The 23,666-nt window shown below is 42.6% G+C and overlaps 1 protein-coding gene across 1 annotated transcript; it reads left to right on the forward strand.

Annotated features, from left to right (window-relative positions):
• Window positions 1-413: 413 nt before the first annotated feature.
• Window positions 414-22,734, forward strand: PSMG1 (proteasome assembly chaperone 1). Its single transcript, XM_073360662.2, has 7 exons — window positions 414-679; window positions 3,074-3,183; window positions 6,386-6,537; window positions 7,122-7,184; window positions 11,147-11,345; window positions 11,993-12,129; window positions 22,207-22,734. Exons 1-7 carry the CDS (start codon window positions 546-548, stop codon window positions 22,279-22,281), a joined length of 870 nt encoding a protein of 289 aa, XP_073216763.1. The 5' UTR covers window positions 414-545; the 3' UTR covers window positions 22,282-22,734.
• The last annotated feature ends 932 nt before the right edge of the window (window positions 22,735-23,666 follow it).

The following is a 23,666-nucleotide window of genomic DNA, read 5'->3' on the forward strand; positions in this document are numbered from 1 at the left end:
CCCGTTTCTGTTTTTTTACGCGCAGCCCTGCGGGGCGGGCCGCGTGACGGGGGTCGGGTGCGTGGGTGAATAAACGTCACTCTGTCTGACACCCCCGCTCCCCCCCCCCCGTCTGGCACGTGCCGGCTCTGCAGCAGGCGGGGGCGGGGCGAGGCGAGGCAGCAGTTCCGAGGGCTGGCGATGCTCCCCCTTCCCAGCCCGGCTGGCCCGTGCGCCGTTGTTTCTGCGGGGCAGGGGCGGGGCTCGCGCAGAGCGGTTACTCTATGGTATGCGCGGGGGGGCGGGGGAGTGTCACCCATTCCGCAGCTCGGTCTACACAGTGGGGCTAGAGCGGCGCCCGTCTCCACCCCCCCCCCCCACCCCCGGATTGGGCTAGCGTGGCTCCACCTCACGAGGATGGGCCTCCCGGGCACAGCGTTCTATCTAGGCTGAGCTTCGTTGGCGCCTGCGCAGTCGCGGGGAGGGGGCGTGGCCAGCGTTCCTGAGCCGTCGGGAGTGGACTTGGAGCCGTTCCGCGAAGCCCTGTCGCCGGTGGGGGCGGCCTGATGGCGACGTTTTTCGGTGAGGTGGTGGCGGCGCCATCCCGGGCCGGGGTGGACGACGAGGAGGAAGCGGCGGCGGCGGAGCGCGAGGAGACGCCCGAGGACCGCGAGATCCGCCGGGGGCTGGAGAAGAAAAGGTAGCGGGGGCAGCGCGCGGGGGGGGGGGGGCGCGAGCCCAGCCGGACAGGGCCCCACCCTCCCCTTCCAGCCCCCGCTGGAGCGGGCGGGCGCAGGGCGCGAGCTTGAGGCGCTCGGACGCTCTCTGTGGTGAACACGCGGGATCGGGCCCTGGAGCCGCGTTGTCTTTATAAAGCGCAGCCAGGGGGCGGCTGGGCCGGCGGGAGGGGGGCGATCCCTGCCAGCCGGATGAGAGCAGCCCCCTCGGGGGGGAGGCAGGTGCGGACTGGCCTGTGCTCAGCTCAGTTTCTGGTCTGAGCTTATTTTCCTCTCCTCTTGTCTCTCTGGGTGTTAGGGAGGAGTCGTAGCAGTGTAGGGCTGGAAGGGACCTCGAGGTCATCTAATCCAGTCCCCGGTGCTGAGGCAGGACTGGGTATACCTGGACATCCCTGACAGCTGTTTGGAGGTGTTTAAGAACAGGTTGGACAACGATGGGTATTCCACAAATTCTTTTGAGGTTTTTTTAAAGTGCTTAACTATCCTCAGAGCTGGGATTTTTTACTAATATGGAACCTAAATCTCCCTTGCTGCAGATTTAAGATAATTACGTTGATCACCTGCCTCACCTGCAGGCTTTGTAACAGCCCTTAACTGTGTTTGAAGACTATCAAGTCTCTCTGCTTCTAAGCCCCCTCAGTCTTCTTTTCTCAAAACTAAAACATGCCTATTTTTTTTTAACCTCTTAGTTTTCTAAACTTTATCATTTTTATGTTTTTACTCGGGACTCTCTCCAGTTTGTCCACGTTTTCCTATACTCAGAACTGCACGCACAACTTCAACTGAGGACTCACCAGTAGCCAAATAAAGCGGGACAAGACTTTCTGTGTTTCTATCTGACGTACCTGTTATTACACCCCAGAATGATATTAGCCTTTTTCACAACTGCATCACATTGTTGACTCATATTCAATTTGTGGTCCACTATGATTCCCAGATTCTTTTCAGCAGTACTAGTGCCTAGCCAATTATTCCCGATTTTGTAGATGTGCATTTGATGTCTTCCTTCCTACGTATAGTATTTTGCACTCATCTTTATTGAATTTTGTTGATTTCAGAGCAGGTCTCCAATTTGTCAAGGTGGTTTTGAATTCTAATCTTGTCCTCCAAAGTACTTGCAGCCCCCCCAGCTAGGTGACACTTGCAGATTTTATAAGCATACTCTCCATTATCCAAGTCATTAATGAAAATGTTGAATAGTACTGGACCCAGGACAGACCCCCTGCGGGACTCCACTATATACATCTCTCCAGTTTGATTGCAAGCCACTGATTACTACTCTTAGATTATGGCACGTACCTTATAGTAATTCCTTCTAGACGACATTTCCCCAGTTTGCATATGAGAATGTCATGTGGTACAGACACTCCCTGAGTTACGCAAGACCCGACTTACGCAAATTCACGCTTACGGAAAAAGTTCCATAAGCTAGAAATAGGAGGCGGGTTTTTTATTATTTTTTTTTGCGTAACGTTCGAGTATACATTTCTGACTTACACAAAATTCGAGTTACGCAAGGCTTTCCGGAACGGAACAATTGCGGAAATTGGGGAGCGTCTGTACTGTGTCAAAAGCCTTACTAGGTTGGCTTGACATGATTTGTTCTAGAGAAATCTATGTTGACTATTAGTTTGGGCTTGTCTACACTTACATTTTATAGCGCTGTAACTTGCTGGCTCAGGGGTGTGCAAAATTGCCCCCCTGAGCGCAGCAAGTCTGAGTACTTTAAAACACTTGTGTAGATAGGCTCCAAGCTCTGGGAGCCGTGCTCCCAGCGCTCAGAGCTTATCACACTCACACTTCAAAGCGCTGCCGTGGGAGTATTTCCGTTGGAGCACTTTGAAGTTTCCAGTGTAGCCATGCCCTAAGAACCCTATTATCCTCTAGATGCTTACCATTTGATTAGTTAATAATTTGTTCTAGTATTTTTCTACGTGTTGAAGTTAGGTCTGTAGTTCCCCAAGTATTTTGTTCCCCTTTTTAAAACTCAGTCCTGTGTTTGCTCTTCTCCAGTTGTCTGAGACTTCACCTGTCCTCCGTGAGTTCTCAAAGATAATTGCTAATGGTTCAGAGATTACTCCAGCTAGCTACTTAAATGCCCAAAGGTGAATTTAACCAGGTTCTTCTGAATTGAATACATCTAACTTATCTAAATATTCTTTCACCTGTTTTTTTCCCTGTTTTGGCTTGTGTTCCTTCCTTTTTGTAAAACAGGATGATTCTCACAAGAACTATTTTTTTTATTGTCTTTCTAGATCATACAGAGGGGTAAATGGATCTAATCTTATTGCACAACCTGTGTTCTCATCCACTGTTTGTTTTGTTTGTATTTAACCTATTTCTGTTTCTTATGCTAGGGAGGTCCACATCCTTTGGAGTTCGAAGTTAAGTGCATCTACTGGAAGCTTTATAGATGAGCAGTTTCCTTGCTCTAAGTTTATATTGGCGATTGGACATAACTCTGTAGGTAAGTGGTCCAGACTGAGAGAAAAGCTTTAGAAACTCTGTACAATTGTTCGGCCCTGCTCCCATTGTAACTTTTGAATACTGAGCAGTAAGAAGTAGGAACGTGGGGAAGGTGTGTGTGCTAAGATAGCACTTTTCTACTTGAAGACATGTTTCATTTTGCTTTGGGTCTCACCATGACTGTTAAACTCCCTTTTATGCAAAGGGTAGCAGCAATCTGGGTGCCTGGAAGAATGGGTAGAGAATTGCAGTGCTCCTGCAGGAGGCATTCTGGCTGTCCTCTGGAGGGATTTTAATTATTTCCGTTTTTCATTCAGGAGATAAACTTTTTTAGACCTGATGTTGGTGAGGAGAACTTTCCAAATGTAAACTTTCCAAATGTAAGCACCAATATTTCTGCAGTTGTACATTGCTTTGCCAGAAAGTGTCTTTATTTTATTTCTTTCGATACCTGCAGAAGGTAGCATTTAAAAAGACATTTTTAAAAAAGCATCTATCCCATGTGGTTATCTGACACTTCTTTAAAAATGCAAATCATCCCATAAAGATGACTTCATCGATAATGTCAATTTCAGTCTGCCACTCAGAAGCTAAGAGTATGAGCAAAGGCAGGCCCTGAAAATTTTTTCAGTGGAATGGAAATAATCTGTTTTGGGATGAGAAGAGAGAGAGTAACTTCTCACTTAACGTCATCCTGGTTAACGTTGTTATGTTGCTGATCAATTAGAGAGCATGCTCATTTAAAGCTGCACAATGCTCCCTTTTAATGTTGTTTGGCAGCCGCCTGCTTTGTCCACTGCTTGCACAAAGAGCCGCCCGTTGGAGCTAGCTGGTGGGGGCTTGGAACCAGGGTGGACTGGCAGCTGCCTATCAGGTCCCTGTGTGTGGCAGCCGTCAAGCAGGCTGTCAATTGCTAGGCAGTTCAGCTGTCCCTCCCACCACTGCCGTGTGCTGCTCCTGCCCTCTGCCTTGGAGTTGCTCCCGGGAGCCTCCTGCTTGCTGTGTGGGGAGGGGAAGGGGTGGTAATGTCAGTGTGTCCCCCTTCTCCCCGCTCCTGTACCCCATCTCCACAGAGCGGGGTGGGGCAAGACAGGGCTCAGGATGGAGGGAGCTTGTTGGCAACAGCTGCTGTCTCAACTTGCTTATCTGCTTAAAAAGGCAGTGTACTTAGAGTGGGGTCAGTGTACTTAAAGGAGCAATGCACGTCTCTCTCACTCACACACAATGTCTCCTCCCTCCCTTTGTGCTGCCTTGTAGAGTGTGAGGCTATGTTAACAACAATGTGTTAACCCTTGAAGGCTCAGCCGAGTACGAGTTCATCATTTAGCAGTTAGTCATTCCCTGGGAAATATCTTACCCTCTTCCACCCTCGGACTCCACCACCTCAACCAAGCTTCACAATCATCATTGCTGTGTACAGTATTAAATTGTTTGTTTAAAACTTATACCATGTGTGTATAATAGATATAGATTGTCTGGAGAATAAAATTTCCCTGTAACCTAGACACCCCCCCCATTTACATTATTTCTTATGGGGAAATTGGATTCACTTAACATCGTTTCGCTTAAAGTAGTATTTTTTCAGGAACATAACTACAACATTAGGCAAGGAGTTACTGTATACCTGCTTGCTCTGCCTTATAACAGCCAGGAAAACTGGGAGGGGAATAGAATAATGAAGACACCTCTTTCTTGCAGTCTGAGTCCCCCACAGCCATGAATTGGTAGGAAAGAGGAAAAATTCCTTCCAGCAGCCCAAGGGTGGATTGGGACTTCAAATTTCCAAACCCTGTTTAAATCTAGTCTTGACCAGGGTTTAAAGATGTAGTGTGAGTTTGAACTAGCTAACATAATCTAACTCTCACATTCTAGAACTAGTTAAGACAAGGCAAGTTGTACTTTAGCACTTGCTAAGCTGGTCAAGATAAAGCTTGGGTTTTTTGCTTCCCCCATGGCTTTAGCTTGACCTGTTTAGCATATGCTAATGTACAGCTTGCCTTGTCTTAACTAGAATTTTTGAAGGCGTGTGCTAGCTTGAGCTAGCTGATGTGATCTGAAACCTTTAAATCCTAGTCTAAACAAAGCCTCTGAGAATGGAGCATTGAGCAGAGTAGGGTAGGAATTCTAGCACCTTCGTTTCCTATCAACTAGGGATGGAATCTGGCTTTCTCACCAGGGATTTGCCCTTGGATTTGACTTGTGAGTGGGCCCCCCTTATTCCTCTCTTAATATTGGTGTCTGATTAATATGCTTAGTCTCTGGCTAGGTGGTGTCTGGTAAATTCTTCAAGCCCTACTTTTGATCACTTCCTGTAAATTGTGAAGTTCACTTTTGGCAAAAGCAGGCAGAGCCTTGCTCTGAGTCTTGGTGCTGAGGAAGAAGCTAGTACCAAAACCATGATGCTGTGGATTAACAAGCTAAGAAAAGTTGCTTCACTCATTAAGACAAAAGTGCAAGTAGTATTTGAACAGTGCACTCCTGCTATTTCCGCTACTTGGGTTTGATTTGTTTCAGAATTGAAAATCACATCATGGTCCCTGTGATGGAGGCTTATATTGCATGACTGTAGCACTCATTCCCTGGGCTGTTGGAAATAGCTGCATTTTAGCATGTTCTGTTTGAGTGTCTAATAATGGGAGATGAGTCTGAAAGGGAAACAATTCTGAACATATTATCATGTAGTTTCAACCAATTAACGAATGCAGTAGATTTGATACTGATTTTGGACGGAGATGGTTCTCTCTGCCATCCAGACTGCTACCAAAGATTTTGTGAGGGCTTAAGGAAAACAGGGAGACAGGTCAGGATCGGTACAGAACTTGTCACAGTGGACAGTGTCTGTTGACTCAATGACAAATAAGGGTCAAGCTTTTTCTGTTTGTTTTGTAGTATCTGATGAGAAAAACAAAATATTTCCAGGTGACACATGCAGTATTTAGAATATACATAACATATATTTGATTAATATTAACTGAGATTTTTTTTAAATTCTTGACCTTTCCAGGTGAAAGGGCACTAAAGTTTATGGTTTTGTTGCAACCACTAGTGTGTAATTGATAATGAGTTCCTCCAAAAATCCCAACCACAAACAAACTGTAGTAATCCAGTTCAGGAGATTTGTGTAGAACAGTGATTTTTGTTTCAATGGGAATGTCTCACATATCTGATATTACTATATAAACTAATACTGATGTTGTTCACAGCTTTCCTGTCCTCTTTTGTCCTGAATTCTGGATGCTGGGAAGCAGTTGGAGCTGTCAAATTATGGAATGAGTGGTGCAGAACATCAAATACAACAAGTGTTCTTCCAACAGATGCTTTCTGTTTGTTCTACAAATTAATATCTGATCCAACAGTAAGTAATCATTTAAAAATGATTCTCTCTCCCTATTTGATTTTCTGTTGAGAAAGAGAGTAAGAGTGAGTCTTTTCAGCAAAGAAAACCAATAAGGTTGCAGTGTTCTTAGCTTACCACATCAAAAAAATTGATTTGACAGCTCACTTGACGAGGTTGCTGAGACATGCGCTGCATTTCAGGAAGTTTAGGGTACTCAGTTCTGCCACGTAGCTGTACTAAATTATGGAATTCAAGGTTACTTCTAGGTGTTAACTCCCACCCACAAAGTCTAGGGCTAATAGGTGTTCTCTGTGAACATTTTGAGTCATATCCTCAGTTGGCATAAACTGATGTAATTAAGCTACATTGATTTACATTGGATGAATATCTGGCCCTTTATGTACAATACAAGGAAGATTCATGGCAAGATGGAGTGCTTCATACCAGTTGCAGATGAAAAATCCTCATTGAAATGGTAGTAGTATATAGTGTGAGTGTAATCAATATCATGTTCATGTAGAGTCTGTCTCATATTAAAAAGATATTGAAAGGAACTGTAACTGAGTTGTCTGACTCGCTTGTTTACAATTTTGTCTTTTCAGGTATTATTGTGCCAGTGCAATTGCTATGTGGCTGAGGATCAGCAATTTCAATGGCTTGAAAAGGTAAAATTTAGATTAACAGGAATTAGGCAAAGAATTTGGGGGGGGGGGGCAGGGACCTCTTATAAGAAAAACAAAACACCTCTTCTTATAATGCTCAGTTATTTTCTATATTGCTTTCCATTCCCTTCCACCCCCACCCCGCAATACTCAAAAACTAAATGTTGTTTGAATTTTGTACCAGGAAGTTCTGTCAAATCCCACTATGGCTGGTACTGGTTGCGTCTGCTGTAATTAAACTTTCTAAAACAGTTCCAATAGAGAGAGCCTCTGTTTTCTCATACTCCTTTTCAGAAACATCTGCCTTTCAGGCTTAAATTTTCTGGGGTTGATTTCAACAGAGGTGAATTATTCTAACCGCGTTTGGGTTACAGGAATATGGAAAAAATTTGTGTGTTTTTGGTTGGGTTTTTTTGTCTAGGAAAGAAAAATGTAACAGCACTTGTACAGAGCTACGGCTGCCAAAAATAACTAGTTTGAAACTTAGCATGGGCAAAGTCCTCACTGAGGAGTGTGTGTTCTTCTTTCTTTGAGGGAGAAGTGCTCAGTTCCTGCCTCTCTTGTTCCATCACTATAACTCTGCCCATTCTACCGTACAGAGAGGCTGCTGCTGGAACAATTTGCAATATTGTCAACCCCAGTCACTCAAAAGACATGAGTCAGATCTGAAACTATTATGTAATCAACTTCAAAATCATGATATTCTTAAATAAATATTGGGTTCTTTTTGTTTGCCTTCTAGTTTTTGAAGTGTAGTGTACACTCAGATCCTATTTTTCATATTTTTTCCTGCAACCTCATGGGTTACAATTTTTTTTAAAATTTTTTTTTTTAAGTGAAAGCTCAGATTCAAATAATCACAACTTCAGGAGCTGAAGTATTAACAAACACAACAGATGTTGCGAGGCTTAGGTAAAATCATAGGAGTTTGGTAACATTATGCAAATTACTTGTGTAAAAAGTTCGTGGCAGTCTTGGTGAGGCAGAAAGGAAAATAAAATGTGCTTTATAGATCTGCAAAGAGATTTTAAAATTGAATTGTACCCTTATATATATTAAAAAAAGTAAAGACTGGAGATTGATTTGTTTGCTTGCCTGAGAAATATCATCAATGTCATGTCTTTCCTAGTTTGTGGTTCTAGGAACCTTGTTGTTCTGAGCTCTTAAGTGACAATCTATGGGGCAGAGATGCTAATCTGTAACAAGTGTTATATTCTATTAGGCATTGCAGTTAAATAGATGTTAATAGAAACTTCAGCTTTCTTTTTTTGGTTAGCAGTTTGACTAAAAACCCCCCTTTTCTTCCTTTGCTGCTCTCTCCCCCCAATGCTCTGCCTTCAATCTCCTGTGAATTCATAATTTTGCTGGTTCTTCAGTCACTACAGAGTCTCTCCCAAGGAAAGCATAAATCATCAGAAGCAAGTCTCTTTTTGTTTTCAAGTTATAGGGTAACAAAACATTAATGTGGAGGATTGTCTATCTTTAGGAGGAATTTAGTATTTGGCTACCATGTACATAAATAAGAGAACTTCTGTAGCATATTTCCCATATTGTTCCTTGTCTTCTTCATGGTGATGAATCCTAAGAAGGTGGTGGGAGGGATATCTGCACATTTTTACTAACTAATCAGTTGTAAAAATGACATAACACCATGTAGAAAATGAAGCCATTTTTAGTAAGTGTGTACTGATCTTAGAGTAGACAGTAGTAACATCTGAAGGTTGTATGTGGAAGAGTCAAGGATCCAAAAATGTATTCCTATTAGGGCTGTCAATTAATCGCATTTAACTCTTGTGATTAACTCAAAAATGTTAATTGTGATTAAAAAAATTAATCGTGCTTAATCGCACTTATAACAATAGATTACCAATTGAAATTTATTGAATATCTTTGGATGTTTTTCTACATTTTCAATATTGATTTCAATTATAACACCGTATACAAAATGCACAGTGTTCACTTTGTTATTTTTTATTACAAATACATGCACTGTAAAAACAATAAACAAAATAGTATTTTTTTAGTTTACATCATACAAGTACTGAATTGCAATCTCTTTATCGTGAAAGTGTAACTTACAAATGAAGATTTTTTTGGTTACATAACTGCACTCAGAAACAAAACAGTGTAAAACTTCAGAGCCTACAAGTCCACTCAGTCCTACTTCTTCTGCCAGTCACGAAGACAAACAAGTTTGTTTACATTAACGGGAGATACTGATGCCTGTTTCTTATTTACAATGTCACCTGAAGGTGAGAACAGGCGTTCTCATGGCACTTTTGTAGCCGGCGTTGCAAGGTATTTACATGCCAGGTGTGCTAAACATTCATATGCCCCTTCATGCTTCGGACACCATTCCAGAGGATATGCTTCCATGCTGATGATGCTAATTAAAAATTGTGTCAATTAAATTTGTGACTGTACTCCTTGGGGGGAGAATTGTATGTCTTCTCCTCTGTTTTACCCACATTCTGCATATATTTCATGTTCTAGAAGTCTCGGCTGATGACCCAGCACATGTTCATGTTAAGAACACTTTCATAGCAGATTTGACAAAATGCAAAGAAGGTACCAATATGAGACTTCTAAAACTAGCTACAGCACTCGCCCCAAGGTTTAAGAATCTGAAGTGCTATCCAAAATCTGAGAGGGACAAGGTGTGGAACATGCTTTTAGAAGCCTTAAAAGAGCAACACTTTGATGCGGAAACTACAGAACCTGAACCACCAAAAAAGAAAATCAACCTTCTGCTGTTTGCATCAGACTCATGATGAAAATGAACATGCATCAGTCCACACTGCTTTCGATCGTTATCAAGCAGAACCCATCATCAGCATAGAAGCATGTTCTCTGGAATGGTGGTTAAAGCATGAAGGGACATATGAATCTTTAGCACATCTGGCACATAAATATCTTGCAACGCCAGCTTACAACAGTGCCGTGCGAATGCCTGTTCTCATTTTCAAGTGGTGTTGTAAACAAGAAGCAGGCAGCATTATCTCCTGCAAGTTGGAACCAACCTTGTTTGTCTGAGTGATTGGCTGACCAAGAAGTAGGACTGAGTGGACTTGTAGGCTCTAAAGTTTTACATCGTTTTATTTTTGAATGCAGTTTTTTTTACATAATTTTACATTTGTAAGTTCAACTTTCATGATAAAGAGATTGTACTACAGTACTTGTATGAGGTGAATTGAAAAATGGTATTTTTTTACAGTGCAAATATTTGTAATAAAAATAAAGTGAGCACTGTACACTTTGTAGTTGAAATTAATATATTTGAAAATGTAGTAAAAATCCAAAAATATTTAAAATAAATGGTATTCTATTGTTTAACTGGTCGATTAATTGCAATTAATTTTTTTATTTGCTTGACAGTCCTAATTCCTATTTTTTCTGCAACATTATTTCTTGAGGTCAAAATAAATAAACCTTAAAAATTCCCAGGCTGTCCCTAGAAGTTCTCAGCAAATTTTAACTTCAGATAGAAGGAAATGAGAAATCTAAAATGTGGAAACAAGCCAAAAAAAAAAAAAGAATTAGCTATTATGGAGTATCTAGTGAATAGATAAACTTGGAAATGTAATCTGAAGGCTCTTTCTTAATTTACACAATCATTCTGATTTCATATGGATTCCTTTCCCTATCCACTCTCACATTAGGAAAAGTAATCGTTCAAGTTTCTCTGCAGAAAGGGCCAACAATCTGAAGCCTACAGAGCAAGTCAGTAGACTTGACAGATGTGTAATTGTTACCTCCTCCTGTTTAGTAGTTTGTTTTGATTGAAGCTGTAGAACACAGTAATTCCTGCTTTTGAGGGTGTGGTAAAACTGTCAATTAACTTGGTAAATCTGAGAGAAACTACTTTTTGCCATCTAAACTAAAATGAACCCAGTCTTCTGTAATTGGACTCCATTTCTGTATTACCATAAACCTCACTTATGCTGGAATTAATATTTTCATTCCAGGTTTTTGGCTGTATGCGGGAGGAGGATCTGCAAGTAACCATTCTTTCGACATGTCCTGTAACTGATTATAAAACTCCTGAATCCACTTTAACGCTTCCTTCTCCTTTTCTGAAAGCTTTAAAGACAAAAGAATTCAAAGAGAGAGTCTGTTGTCCACTGCTGGAGCAGCCAAATATTGTACAGGGTCTCCCTGCTGCTGGTATTATGCAACTTCATTTATACACTTGCATTCATCCATTTATTTTTTTTGCTGTATTGCAAGGTTATGCTTGTGTCCTATGCTAGCCATTGACATTTATTGGTGAATGTTAATTTTGAACAGCATAACGTTTAACAGATGATCCTACTTTTAAGTTTATCCTCCAATATATAATTTAGTGAATGAGCCAGGAAGATAACATTAATTATCTTATCATTAATTATCTTGAAAATTAATTCACAGCACTTTGGCATTTTCCACATCGGTATGTAAAACTGCTGAGATATACAAAAATTATGTTCTGTAATTAACAGCTTATACTGTAAAATGTAATGTTATGTAGTATATCTTGAACCAGGAGTCATCCAATGAAATTAGCAGGCATAAGGAGGTACTTCTTCACACAATGCACAGTCATCCTCTGGAACCCTTTGCTGGGGAATGTTGTGACTGCCAAAAGGATAACTGAGTTAAAAAATAATTAGATATGTTCTTGGGGGATAGTCCCTCAATGGCTGTTAGCCAAAATGGTCAGAGATGCAACCCCAGAGCAAAATGATATATTACTTAACTTGAAACGAGATGTTATGCAGTGTGGATTAGATTACTTTGATGTAACAGTCTTTTTTCTTTTTGGTTATATGTAGTTCTGAGTTATTGTCAAGTATGGCAGATTCCTGCAGTGCTGTATCAGTGTTACACGGATGTCATCAAACTGGACACTGTTACAATTGAAGCATTCAAGCCTGTGCTTTCTTCTAAGAACCTGAAGAGTTTAGTCAAGGTAAAGTTTAATTTTAAAGATTAGTGGAAAGTTCTGTCACTTTGGCCTCCATCACTGTAGTATTGGAGTGTCTGAGGTTGTAGACCGGGGTCGGCAACCTGCGGCGTGCGTGCCAAAGGCGGCATGCAAGCTGATTTTTAGTGGCACTCTGCTGCCAGCTGGGGTTCCGGCCGCTGCCGCCCACACTCAGCCCGCTGCCTGCCTGGATGAACAGAACCCCAGGCTGGCAGTGGGCTAAGCGGGGCCGGTGGCTGGGACCCTGGCTGGCCGGAGCTGGCGGACGGAACCCCAGACCAGCAGCAGGCTGAGCAGCGCAGCCCGCTGCTGGCCTGGGGTTCTGGCCGCTTGGCCCCGTGCCAGCTGGGGTCCCGGCTGCCAGCCCCGCTCAGCCCACTGCCAGCCTGGATGGATGGAACCCCGGGCTGGCAGCAGTCTGAGCGGAGCCGGCAGCCTGACGGCGACCCCGCCTGACGGGCTGGTGGACGGAACCCCTGCGTGGCTCAGCCTGCTGCTGGCCTGGGGTCCCTGCTGCCAGCCTGGATGGCCGGGACCCCAGGCCGAGCGGGGCTGGCAGCCGGGACCCCAGGCCAGCAGCGGGTTGAGCGGATCAGTCCGCTGCCGGTTTGGGGTTCCAGCCACCAGCCCCTGGCACACACAACCTTAAATTACAGTAAATAAATGAAGACTTGGCACACCATTTCTGAAAGGTTGCCGACCCCTGTTGTAGACTAATGAGACTTAGATGTATAGTACAGACGCTCCCCGGGTTACACAAGACCCGACTTACGCAAATTCAACCTACGCAAAAAGTTCCATAAGGCATAAATAAAATTTTCGAGTTGCAAAAAATATTGCGTAGCATATGGAAAGGTAAAGTACTGTAGTGCAATGTGCAGAGAAATACAGCAGTAACATCTCCTACAAGGGAAGGCTTTGCACTCTCTCAGTCTCGTGTTATTTCAGTGATACTGTATTTCTGTTTCAGAGTAGCAGCTGTGTTAGTCTGTATCCGGAAAAAGAAAAGGAGGACTTGTGGCACCTTAGAGACTAACAGATTTATTTGAGCATAAGCTTTTGTGATGTAGCTCACGAAAGCTTATGCTCAAATAGATTTGTTAGTCTCTAAGGTGCCACAAGTCCTCCTTTTCTTTTTGTATTTCTGTTGTTTCACCCTATAATTTCATTCAAATCATGCCTGGAAAGCGACCAAGTGATAGCAAGTGTGCAGGACCAGTTTGTAAGCGAAAGAAGATTGATTCAGAACAGAAAATGAAAATAGTGAAAAAGTACAAAGGTGGACAAAGCCTGTCGTCAGTTGCTCGTGAACTTGAATTGGCTACCTCAGCAGTGAAAAGTATTTTGAATGATAGTGCACACATAAAAGAGCATGTGAAAGGCTCTGCTCCTTTAAAATCAACAGTCCTAATGAAGCAGCGTTCTGGTTCCATCTATGAAATGGAAAAATTATTAACAATGTGGTTAGAAGATCAGATTCAAAAACGTGTGCGCCTTAGCCTAATGATTATTCAAGCTAAGGCTAAAAGTATTTTTGAAGACATAAAGGGAAAATACAGTGATCCTAACACACAGTTTGTGGCTAGTCATGGGTGGTTTAATAGATTTAAACAATGCAAATTTTCACAATGTAAAAGAGAGTGGTGAGGCTGCTAGTGCTGATACAAAAGCAGCTGAAAAGTATCCCGAAGTGTTACGAAAACTTACAGAAGAATGTGGTTATACAGCACAGCAAATCCTTAATGTCGATGAGACTGGATTGTTTTGGGAAAAAATGCCAGACAGAACATACATTTCAAAAGAGGAAAAGACAATGCCAGGGTTTAGAGCTGCAAAAGATAGGCTGGCACTTTTGCTTCAGGGTAATGCAGCTGGAGATTGCAAATTGAAACCGTTGCTTGTTTATCATTCAGAAAATCCCCGTGCGTTTAAAGGCATTAACAAGGCTACCCTTCCAGTTCATTTCTATTCAAATCAAAAGACTTGGATCACAATGGCACTTTTCGAAGACTGGTTTATAAATTTGTTTATCCCTGAAGTGGAAAAATTCTGCAGAGAAAATGACATCCCATTCAAGATTATGCTTATCATCAATAATGCTCCTGGAGATCCCGCACATTTAGACAGTTTTCATCCTAATGTAAAAGTCGCGTTTCTGCCTCTTAACACAACTTCGATCCTACAGCCCATGGATCAGGGTGTCATTGCTAATTTTAAAGCCTATTATCTACGAAGCACATTTGCACAGGCAGTAGTAGCAACTGACGGAGAGACTGGCAAGACTTTATACAATTTCCAAAAATCGCATAACATTTACCTAGCCATCATAAACATTGCTCAGGCCTGGGCAGAGGTTACCCAAGTTTGTTTGAATGCCATATGGAAGAAAGTGTGCCCACAGTTTGTACACAGCTATAAAGGTTTCAGAAAAGATGAAACATAGGAGGAGGTGGCAGATGAAATTGTGAAGCTTGCCAAGCAGCTTCAGCTGGAGCAGACTGAAGCTGAGGATGAAGTTGAAGTAGAAGAGCCACGACACTTCAACACCAAGGAGATGGCACTTGCATTTTGTGAGATTGACTCTGCAATGGCAAGGTTTGAGAAGTTGGACCCCAATTCCTCACGATTCTTGAAAGTGAACAGAGGCATTGACGAAACGCTGGCCTGTTATAGACAGATATATGAAGAGAAAAAAAAGGCCGCTATCCAGTCATCTCTCAATAAGTTTGTAAAGGCCTGCAACGTCCACATCTCCACAGCCTTCCACTTCCAAAGCCCCCTCTGGCAACCCCGATGATGTAATGTCTATCTCCTCCTCTCCTTCCTCATCTACAAATTGAACCCATTGTCATCCACCACCAAAATGCAGCCTTCAGTGTGCCAGGATAACAATAGGATTAAGGTAAGATACTTTAAATGACTGCTTCTTGGAGCAGCTGGTACAGGAACCCACAAGGGGAGAGGCAACTCTCAATCTAGTCCTGAGTGGAGCGCAGGATCTGGTCCAAGAGGTAACTATAACAGGACTGCTTGGAAATAGTGACCATAATATAATAACATTTAACATTCCTGTGGTGGGAAGAACACCTCAACAGCCCAACACTGTGGCATTTAATTTCAGAAAGGGGAACTATGCAAAAATGAGGAGGTTAGTCAAACAGAAATTAAAAGGTACAGTGACTAGAGTGAAATCCCTGCAAGCTGCATGGACACTTTTCAAAGACACCGTAATAGAGGCTCAACTTAAATGTATACCCCAAATTAAAAAACACAGTAAAAGAACTAAAAAAGAGCCACCGTGGCTTAACAACCATGTAAAAGAAGAGTGATAAAAAGCCATCTTTTTAAAAAGTGGAAGTCAAACCCTAGTAAGGTAAATAGAAAGGAGCATAAACACTGCCAAATTAAATGTAAAAATGTAATAAGAAAAGCCAAAAAGGCGTTAGAAGAACAGCTAGCCAAAAACTCAGAAGATAATAACAAAATGTTTTTTACGTACATCAGAAGCAGGAAGCCTGCTAAACAACCAGTGGGGCCCCTGGACGATAGAGATACAAAAGGAGCACTTAAAGACGATAAAGTCATCGCAGAGAAACTAAATGAATTCTTTGCTTCAGTCTTCATGGCTGAGGATGTTAGGGAGATTCCTAAACCTGAGCCATCTTTGGTAGGTGACAAATCTGAGGAATGGTCACAGATTAAAGTATCACTAGAGGAGGTTTTGGAATTAATTGAGAAACTTAACAGTAACAAGTCACCAGGACCAGATGGCATTCACCCAAGAGTTCTGAAAGAACTCAAATGTGAAATAGCGGAACTATTAACTATAGTTTGTAACCCGTCCTTTAAATCAGCTACTGTACCCAATGACTGGAAGATAGCTAATGTAACGGCAGTATTTAAGAAGGGCTCTAGAGGTGATCCTGGCAATTACAGACCGTTCTAATGTCCGTATCGGGCAAATTAGTTGAAACAATAGTAAAGAATAAAATTGTCAGACACATAGAAGAGCATAAATTGTTGCGCAAAAGTCAACATGGTTTGTGTAAAGGGAAATCATGTCTTACTAATCTATTAGAGTTCTTTGAGGAGATCAACAAGCATGTGGACAGGGGGGATCCAGTGGACATAGTGTACTTAGATTTCCAGAAAGCCTTTGACAAGGTCCCTCACCAAAGGCTCTTACATAAATTAAGCTCTCATGGGATAAGAGGGAAGATCCTTTCATGGATTGAGAACTGGTTAAAAGACAGGGAACAAAGGGTTGGAATAAATGGTAAATTTTCAGAACGGAGAGGGGTAACTAGTGGTGTTCCCCAAGGGTCAGTCCTAGGACCAATCCTATTCAACTTATTCATAAACGATCTGGAGAAAGGGGTAAACAGTGAGGTGGCAAAGTTTGCAGACAATACTAAACTGCTCAAGATAGTTAAGACCAAAGCAGACTGTGAAGCACTTCAAAACGATCTCACAAAACTAAGTGATTGGGCAACAAACTGACAAATGAAATGTAATGTGGATAAATGTAAAGTAATGCACATTGGAAAAAATAACCCCAACTGTACATACAATATGATGGGGGCTAATTTAGCTACAACTAATCAAGAGAAAGATCTTGGAGTCCTCGTGAATAGTTCTCTGAAGACGTCCACACAGTGTGCAGCAGCAGTCAAAAAAGCAAACGGGATAGAGAATAAGACGGAGAATATTTTATTGCCCTTATATAAATCCATGGTACGCCCACATCTTGAATACTGCATACAGATATGGTCCCCTCAACTCAAAAAAGGTATACTGGCATTAGAAAAGGTTCAGAAAAGGGCAACTAAAATGATTACGGTTTTGGAACAGGTCCCATATGAGGAGAGATTAAAGAGGCTAGGACTTTTCAGCTTGGAAAAGAGGAGACTAAGGGGGATATGATAGAGGTGTATAAAATCATGAGTGGTGTGGAGAAAGTGAATAAGGAAAAGTTATTTACTTGCTCCCATAATATAAGAACTAGGGGCCACCAAATGAAATTAATGGGTTGCAGGTTTAAAACAAATAAAAGGAAGTTCCTCTTCACTCATCGCACAGTTAACCTGTGGAACTCCTTGCCTGAGGAGGTTGTGAAGGCTAGGACTATAACAGGGTTTAAAAGAGAACTGGAGGTTCAGTCCATTCATGGAGGTTAAGTTCATTAATGGCTATTAGCCAGGATGGGTAAGGAATGGTGTCCCTAGCCTCTGTTTGTCAGAGGATGGAGATGGATGGCAGGAGAGAGATCACTAGATCATTACCTGTTAAGTTCACTCCCTCTGGGGCACCTGGCATTGGCCAGTGTCAGCAGACAGGATACTGGGCTGGATGGACCTTTGCTCTGACCCAGTATAGCCATTCTTATGTAAATGCAATATTTTTAATTGTTGTAATTGTTTGTTTGGGTTTTTTATGCTTGCACAATATATGTTTCCGACTTACGTAAAATTTGGGTTACACAAGGCTATCTGGAACGGAACGATTGCGTAAGTCGGGGAGCGTCTGTATTTGAGAAAGAGACAAACTTGGATTAACAGACCTTCCTAAATATAAACCTTAGAAATTGGAACACTTAAATTCCTTAAGCTGCTTCCTTCTGTGATAGAAGCTCTAGATTCACAAGAATCATTTCATTTTTGAATTTATTATAATCAGGTATTTAAAGGAATAACTTCAAGTGACTATTGTAACTAGAACTTCCTATAGATCTTATTAAAAGCCTCTAAGCTACTCCTGTTGCTTACTGATCCGTGAGCTAATATCTTACAACTGTGCATCCATAGTCAAAATGGCGCTATTCTATTAGCTGTGTATCAGATGAGAGCGATTCTAGATCTCATTTAAACATTATTTTGAAAACAATTTTTTTTAGTTGTATCAACTTCTCTTAAAGCTGAAAGAGTACAAACTTCAGGGACATATTAATCATAAAGGGCCAGATTTTTAAAGGTATTTTTGCCTTGGTATGCTCAGTATTGCAACACCTAACTGATTTAGGAGCCAAAATCTCATTTTCAAAAGAAATTTAGGACCAAAGTCCCCTAAACGGTCAGGTCTTCTGAGTCCTAGTCTAGTGCTCTATCCACTGGGCCACACTGTCTCCATCAGCAAGCAAAAAGTTGAGTATTTTCCTTTTTTTTAAAATGTTTGTTTACAGAATGGCTTCTGTAAAGTACTTGCCCTGCTTTTGCCAGTTGAACGTGAGTTTAAATGGAAAAAGTGATTGGTAGGAGAATCTTTGAAATGCTCAGGTTTCAGCTGTGACTGAGATGCAAATTCCAGGTTTCAGATACCACCTATGAATTTTAGGTTACAACAAGTCTTCTAAATTGATATTAGAATTTTGTTGAGGGGAAATAAAAATACAGCCTCCTTCCTCCTCCCTTTTGTGGGTGTTACTGTTTGAGGGGGGGAATACAGGTTAACAAGTCCCGGTGTGTGATTCAACTGGAGACCTTTGGAGCTTTCACTGGCTCTCTAGATATCTTCTTTCATAACACCTGACTCTTACTTATACAGTAACTCCTCACTTAAAGTCGTCCCAGTTACGTTGCTGATCAATTAGAGAACATGCTCGTTGTGCAGTGCCCCCTTATAAGTTGTTTGGCAGCCGCCTGCTTTGTCCACTGCTTGCAGAAAGAGCAGCCCATTGGAGCTAGTCATGGAGGCTTGGAACCAGGGTGGACCACCAGCCCCCCTAAATTTCCTGTGCGGCAGCTGCCCAGCAGGGCCTTCCTTACTCATATGCAAATTTTCTGGTGGCTGTGCAGCTGCGTTCTGCTCCAGCAGCCAGCCTGATCCCCTGGCCGGCTGAACCAGTCAGGAAAGCTGCTCCCGCCCCTGCTCCGCCTCTTTCCCAAAGCCCCCGCCCCTGCTGTGCACCCACCCCACCTCCTCCCGCTCCTGCTCTGCCCCAACCCTGCCCCCACTCAACCCCTTCCCCTGAGCTACATCCACGGGGGACTGCAGCAGGAATCAAGCACACCCTGCACTCACCAGATGGCAGGAAGTGGAGCGACCCAGCCCGCTCCGCTCCACCATCTCCCAGCCATGCTGCCGGTGAGTGCTGGGGGACAGTTCCCCCCTGCCCCCCGCCAAGTCCCAAGGCTGGGAGCCAGGGGAGCAGAGCGGAGCAGGCTGGGGCCAGGTCGCTCCACTTCCCACCGCCCCGTGAGTGCGGGTACCCTACAATCACCCGGCGGCGGGAAGTGGAGCAACCCAGCCCCAGGCCGCTCTGCTCCGCCGGCTCGTGCTGGGGGTCGGTTTCTCTCCTGCCCCTCAAGCCTGCTCCTGCACCCGCTGGGGAGCTGCGTAGGGCACCAAAATGGCTAGGGACAGCCCTGATTGCCGAGCAGTTGAGCTGTCCCTCCCCCCACTGCCGTGTGCTGCTCCTGTCCTCTGCCTTGGAGCTGCTCCCAGGAGCCTACTGCTTGCTGTCCAAAGGATGGGGCGGAAGAGGGGTGCTAATGTCAGAATGTCCCCCGCTCCTGCCACCCCCACCCTGCTCTACAGAGCAGTGCGGGGGACACAACAGGGCTCCAGAGGGAGCTTGCTAGCAGCAGCTGCTATCTCAACTTGCTGATCTACTTAAAAAGGTAATGTACTTACAGTGGGGTCATCGCGCTTAAAGGGGCAATGCTCGTGTCTGTCTGTCTCTGCCATGCTGTCTCCCCTCCCTCCATTCGTGCTGCCTTGTTGAGTGTGAGGCTACATTAACAACAATGTGTTAACAAATCCGCACAGACACACCCCTAGAACCCTGACCAGGGGTATTCTATCTGCTACCCAAGATCCATAAACCTGGAAATCCTGGGCGCCCCATCATCTCAGGCATTGGCACCCTGACAGCAGGATTGTCGGGCTATGTAGACTCCCTCCTCAGGCCGTACGCTACCAGCACTCCCAGCTATCTTCGAGACACCACTGACTTCCTGAGGAAACTACAATCCATTGGTGATCTCCCTGAAAACACCATCCTAGCCACTATGGATGTAGAAGCCGTCTACACCAACATTCCACACAAAGATGGACTACAAGCCATCACGAACAGTATCCCCGATAATACCACGGCAAACCTGGTGGCTGAACTTTGTGACTTTGTCCTCACCCACAACTGTTTCACATTTGGGGACAATGTATACCTTCAAATCAGCAGCACTGCTATGGGTACCCGCCTGGCTCCACAGAATGCCAACATTTTTATGGCTGACTTAGAACAACGCTTCCTCAGCTCTTGTCCCCTAATGCCCCTACTCTACTTGCGCTACATTGATGACGTCTTCATCATCTGGACCCATGGAAAAGAAACCCTTGAGGAATTCCACCCTGGTTTCAACAATTTCCATCCCACCATCAACCTCAGCCTAGACCAGTCCACACAAGAGATCCACTTCCTGGACACTACGGTGCTAATAAGCAATGCTCACATAAACACCACCCTATACTGGAAACCTACTGACCACTATACTTACCTACATGCCTCCAGCTTTCATCGAGACCACACCACACGATCCATTGTCTACAGCCAAGCTCTACAATACAACCGCATTTGCTCCAACCCCTCAGACAGAGACAAACACCTACAAGATCTCTATCAAGCGTTCTTACAACTACAGTACCCACCTGCTGAAGTGAAGAAACAGATTGACAGAGCCAGAAGAGTACCCAGAAGTCACCTACTACAGGACAGGCTCAACAAAGAAAATAACAGAACGCCACTAGCCATCACCTTCAGCCCCCAACTAAAACCTCTCCAATGCATCATCAAGGATCTATAACCTATCCTAAAGGACAACGCATCACTCTCACAGATCTTGGGAGACAGGCCAGTCCTTGCTTACAGACAGGCCCCCAACCTGAAGCAAATACTCACCAGCAACCACACAACAAAAACACTAACCCAGGAACCTATCCTTGCAAAGAAGCCCATTGCCAACTGTGTCCACATATCTATTCAGGGGACACCATCATAGGGCCTAATCACATCAGCCACACTATCAGAGGCTCGTTCACCTGCGCATCTACCAATATGATATATGCCATCATGTGCCAGCAGTGCCCCTCTGCCATGTACATTGGCCACACTGGGCAGTCTCTATGTAAAAAAATAAATGGACACAAATCAGACGTCAAGAATTAGAATATTCAAAAACCAGTCAGAGAACACTTCAGTCTCTTTGGTCACTCGATTACAGACCTAAAAGTAGCAATGCTTCAACAAAAAAACTTCAAAAACAGACTCCAAGGAGAGACTGCTGAATTGGAATTAATTTGCAAACTGGATACAATTAACTTCGGCTTGAATAGAGACTGGGAGTGGATGGGTCATTACACAAAGTAAAACTATTTCCCCATGTATATTCCCGCCCCCCCCCCCCCCCACTGTTCCTCAGACGTTCTTGTCAACTGCTGGAAATGGCCCACCTTGATTATCACTACAAAAGGTTCTCTTTTTCCCCCCGCCGCCCCCCGACTCTCCTGCTGGTAATAGCTTACCTTTCCTGATCACTCTTGTTACAGTCTGTATGGTAACACCCATTGTTTCACGTTCTCTATGTATATAAAATCTCCCCACTGTATTTTCCACTGTATGCATCCGATGAAGTGAGCTGTAGCTCACGGAAGCTTATGCTCAAATAAATTTGATAGTCTCTAAGGTGCCGCAAGTCCTCCTTTTCTTTTAACTGTTGAGGGCTCAGCCGAGTGCTAGTTCATCATTTAGCAGTAAGGCATTCCCTGGGAAATATCCCACCCTCTTCCACTCTCTGACTTCACCACCTCAACCAAACTTCACAGTCGTCATTGCTGTGTACCCACCCCCCATTTCTATTCATTCTTAGGGGGAAATTGGATTCGAAATTGGATTCGTTTAACATGGTTTCGCTTACTTGCATTTTTCAGGAAGATAACTACAATGTTAAGTGAGGAGTTACTGTAGTTCGTGTTTTAATCATATTGCTATTCACTGTAATAAAGTTTTGAGTGGGTATGATTGAACTGTTGTGTAACCTACTAGTGATGACTATTTCTTTATTTTACTAGGATGTGTCCAAAAGCACAGAGATACTGAAGAAATTAGTGACAACCAATGAAATTCATAACAACATCTATACGTAAAGATAAAGTGGACATTTATCACCAATCAGGACATTCAAGTCTGATGTGTACTTTTGTAACTCCAGTTGCTTATTTGAAGATATTTTGGAATTATAGCTGCTTCTTTAAAAGTGGAATAAATCCTAACAGGTTTTTTTTATATTTTGAGGTACTCTTTTTATTTGAGCATTGTTCAATGCCTAGAGTGGCTTTACACATGTCAGATTTTCTTGCTTCACTAGATGGGAGTATATTTTTAACAGTTTATTAACCCAAAGAAGATGACTTTGGGAAAAATGTGCATTTCATCCTCTAAGTGGATCGAATGACTTGTTTTAAATATAGACATGCTATATTCAAAACAGAAAAGTAGGTTTGATATCTAATGTCATACTTTGTAAAATTTATTTTGAGTTATAAAAGTTGAGTTGTCTTAATCTATGTGGGTGATCTGAATAAAGATACTCAGAAGTTCTCAAATGTTATATACAGAATATTTATATCTTAAAGACATATTGGAAATTTACTAATGCAGATGGTGGAATCCTGAATTGTATTTTTACACCTAAGTAGAAGTGGTGGGAACATGGAATTATCAACTATCTAGGAAGCAGGTGAAATACATGACTCCATTTTTACTTCCCTTTGGAATTTGCCTCAATATTTTAGCCACCCTTCTCTTACATAAAGAGAAATTATACTTCATGGTAGTCATATATTTTGCAGGCCAAAACTTTTCTTAGGTGATTCTTAGGTACTGCAGTAATACAAATGGTAATCAAAACTGACTTTAATATTAAAAGTCTGTCTACATCCATACAATAAAAATTTGCTTCAGCCATTTTAACTGAGTTGACAAAGGAGTAATAAGAACAACAGTCACCTTTATGCTGAATAGGAAATTTTCAAAGAGAAGCAAATAGTTTAAATGTTCAATATTTAAAGTTAAAATGATTTTAGAGGTTAATATTTTAAAAACCTATCACTTATAACGTTGTTCTGACTGTGTTTTTAAAATTAAATTTTGGAATTGGCATAAAGCGGTGGTACACTAACTGTATATTGTCCCTGCCCGTGTATTCAAAATCATAATTACAAATGTGGCATGAAGAGTTAATATTCTGTTGCAGCCAACTGTATCAGAGTGCTGGTGCTACAATGAGAACTTTAAAATATATTTGGGTCATTTTACAGGAAAGAGAGATTACTTTGAATTTGCTGTGGCTTAGATCGTTCTCAGCATAGTCAGTTTGATTTTTTTTTTATGGTAAAAGCTCACTGGAATACTTGTAACAGTACAGTTTTGTGTCTTAACTGCATTACTTTGCCTGGTTCTGAAATTTCTGACTCACTTTATATTGTGCTAGAATCTCAACTGCCCCTGCTATATTTGGCCTTATAGTGTG

This window comes from Lepidochelys kempii, chromosome 1, assembly GCF_965140285.1.
Source record: "Lepidochelys kempii isolate rLepKem1 chromosome 1, rLepKem1.hap1, whole genome shotgun sequence".
In the NCBI taxonomy this organism is placed as follows: Eukaryota; Metazoa; Chordata; order Testudines; family Cheloniidae; genus Lepidochelys; species Lepidochelys kempii.